Raw genomic sequence first — 329 nt, forward strand, 5'->3', positions numbered from 1 at the left:
GTGCAACAGCACATCCATTACACTGATCACCCTAAAGCCTGACTTTCTGCAAGTACCTGACAAATGTACCTGTAATTCTGGCTCACCATCCTACTGGGTCTTCTTATCCTCTACAACATCTCCATTTGCCTTTGTTGAAGCTGTAACAGGTTTGTGATTGTCAGATTCTTTGCTTGGCTTCCCTTCATCTTTGGTCTTCAGAAAGCGAACCTTGGTGTAATCATCAATATGGGCAGTTGCTGCACTTTTCTTGAGTTTCTGCTGAGCCTGCAAAAATACAATGGTAAAAGGACATAATGAACAGAAATGCTACTTCTTGATTTTGGTAC

The 329-nt window shown here is 41.6% G+C and overlaps 1 protein-coding gene across 1 annotated transcript in view; it reads right to left on the bottom strand.

Moving 5' to 3' along the window:
* LOC119582329 (lysophospholipid acyltransferase 7-like) overlaps positions 1-329 on the bottom strand; it is a 33,282-nt gene that overhangs the window by 4,781 nt on the left and 28,172 nt on the right. Inside the window, 1 exon segment of the mRNA XM_037930543.1 lies at positions 70-267. Within this exon segment, the coding sequence (XP_037786471.1) occupies positions 91-267 (177 nt within the window). The 3' untranslated portion in view covers positions 70-90.

The sequence above is a fragment of the Penaeus monodon genome, chromosome 15, assembly GCF_015228065.2.
Source record: "Penaeus monodon isolate SGIC_2016 chromosome 15, NSTDA_Pmon_1, whole genome shotgun sequence".
NCBI classification, from domain to species: Eukaryota; Metazoa; Arthropoda; class Malacostraca; order Decapoda; family Penaeidae; genus Penaeus; species Penaeus monodon.